Here is a 2,064-nt window from a genome sequence, read left to right as displayed (position 1 = left end):
TAAAATTTCAAATTAATATCGACACACAGGGGTCCATTACGTAAATAAACATCAAAAATAATCCAACAAATAGTTAAAACACGGAGGAAAGGGGGCAAATTAACCAAATATGTTTGGAAATCCCATAATTTTCGCCGTTTCCTCCTCCTTTTGACGAAAAATGCATTTAACAAGATAGACATGTGGCAACTATGAAGATAGTTTATATAAATTGAAACGTCCTGTGTGAACAGATTGGCCAAATTTCCCACCTGATTGTTTAGTAATATTATTCTCAATGTTTATATATTTCAGTAAAGTCGCCAAAATATGCAAATATGCATAATACTTTATGTAAATACTTTAATCAGTGTTTCGCTTGGCAATAACCGGATTGGCCAGACCGCCGGTCAAAAGCGGCTTTTGACCACTTATCAAAATAGGTGGCAAATGGTCGAAAGTGGCCAAAATGCAAAAAATGGGGCATTCTGCGACAAATGCATGCCGCGAAGTGTACTCACAACAGGGTGGTCGGTCCAACAGCTTGGACTACTGACACAACATAAATAGTCAATTTAAATACTTCAACAACAATTCCTTCCTCCACCATCAAACACTTATCGATAAGGTAAATTTATGCCCCCAAAATTTTGCATGATATAAAGGGTGAGGATTAACAATTACTTCTCTTTTTTTATAGTTTTTTAGTCAAACTGGGAAAAATGTCATACCCAAACGAGGCATTTAACTGGATGAGGGGAACGGACGAAAAATCTCGAATGGACTTCGTACGTGAAATTTTAGCTTGCTGTTCGCCAGGCGAGCTAAAGATCGTTCAGAAACTGGTCAACACAGCACAGAAGCGAAGCAGGCCCATTCCTCGTCTTGGTCAAAAAATACGGCGGAAGCTCCTTGCGTCATCATCTGTGTCATCATCGTGTGTTCCTGTGTCAGCGTCGTCTGTTCCTGTGTCACCATCGTGTGTTAATGTGTCAGCGTCGTCTGTTCCTGTGTCACCATCGTGTGTTCCTGTGTCAGCGTCGTCTGTTCCTGTGTCACCATCGTCTGCTCCCATTGTTCCTGTCGCATCGTCTTCTCTGTTATCATCGCCGAGAAAAGTGTTTTGGTGGGAAGTGTATGCAGAAAGTAACATTATTGCTTTTGACACAGAGATGGTTACACTTATTCAACCAATTGGAAACCAAAAGAATTCGCTTGGAACAGTGGCTCTAGTAGATTACGAGGGTGGAATTATACTATCGGTAACTCATTCATATAGAATTTGGCTTTTTCTATTCGCGACTTTCAGATTAATATATATCTTTTCCACTCCACCAGGAAAAAATTCAACATGCTCCAGGGAGTTTCTTGACGGATTATGCTCATGTTGCTATCACTGGATTTAAAAAATTTGACCTAGAAAACGGGAACAATTTCAATGAAATAAGGGATCAAGTAGTGTCTCATTTCGAAGGATCATTAATTATCACACAGGCCGGGCATGGTGACTTCAAAGCATTTGGGTTAATAACTGGAGACTATGACACCTTTGATATTCAACACAAGTTTCTTCAAAAAACTGGAGAAGATAATCACGGATACCCCGTCATGCAACCAATTATCTTACGCAGATTAGTTCTCCACTACTTTCACACCGATATTCAAGACGGAGTGCACAGTGCTGAGAAGGATGCCATCTATACGATGAAATTATTTAGAATTTATCAAAACCTGGCTAAAGAGGAATGTATGATAAACAGGTCCGACAACTGCAGGTCATCACATGACTTTTCATTCTCTTTGCTCTTGCACTCACAGCAACTTTACATATCTTGCATTTATTGGAGATAACTTTATGGCCATTGTATTTTGTATCAAAATTACTCCAAATAAGATCTCTCGCTCGCCCAAGCAATTTACCAACTTTCGTACGAGATGAATTGTCACTGCTGACTGCAATAAGGTAAAAAAAAGGTATTGTTCCTGTGTCATGAAAGTGTTCCAGTGTCAATTACCAACAGCGACTGCACTGATTCCATTGTCATGTGATTGTAAATCTGTCCTATTATGATCTAGTTCTTCCTC

General features: G+C 39.4%; 1 protein-coding gene across 1 annotated transcript; it reads left to right on the top strand.

The window, feature by feature from the left end:
• Positions 1-701: 701 nt before the first annotated feature.
• LOC110856063 (RNA exonuclease 4) lies at positions 702-1,830 on the top strand. Its single transcript, XM_022104505.1, has 2 exons — positions 702-1,241; positions 1,318-1,830. The coding sequence occupies exons 1-2, from the start codon at positions 702-704 to the stop codon at positions 1,828-1,830; spliced, it is 1,053 nt and encodes a 350-aa protein (XP_021960197.1).
• The last annotated feature ends 234 nt before the right edge of the window (positions 1,831-2,064 follow it).

Source organism: Folsomia candida, unplaced genomic scaffold (genome assembly GCF_002217175.1).
Source record: "Folsomia candida strain VU population unplaced genomic scaffold, ASM221717v1 Fcan01_Sc014, whole genome shotgun sequence".
Taxonomy (NCBI): Eukaryota; Metazoa; Arthropoda; class Collembola; order Entomobryomorpha; family Isotomidae; genus Folsomia; species Folsomia candida.
The sequence above is the reverse complement of the archived record's forward strand: the minus strand, read 5'-3'. Positions and strand labels throughout refer to the sequence as shown.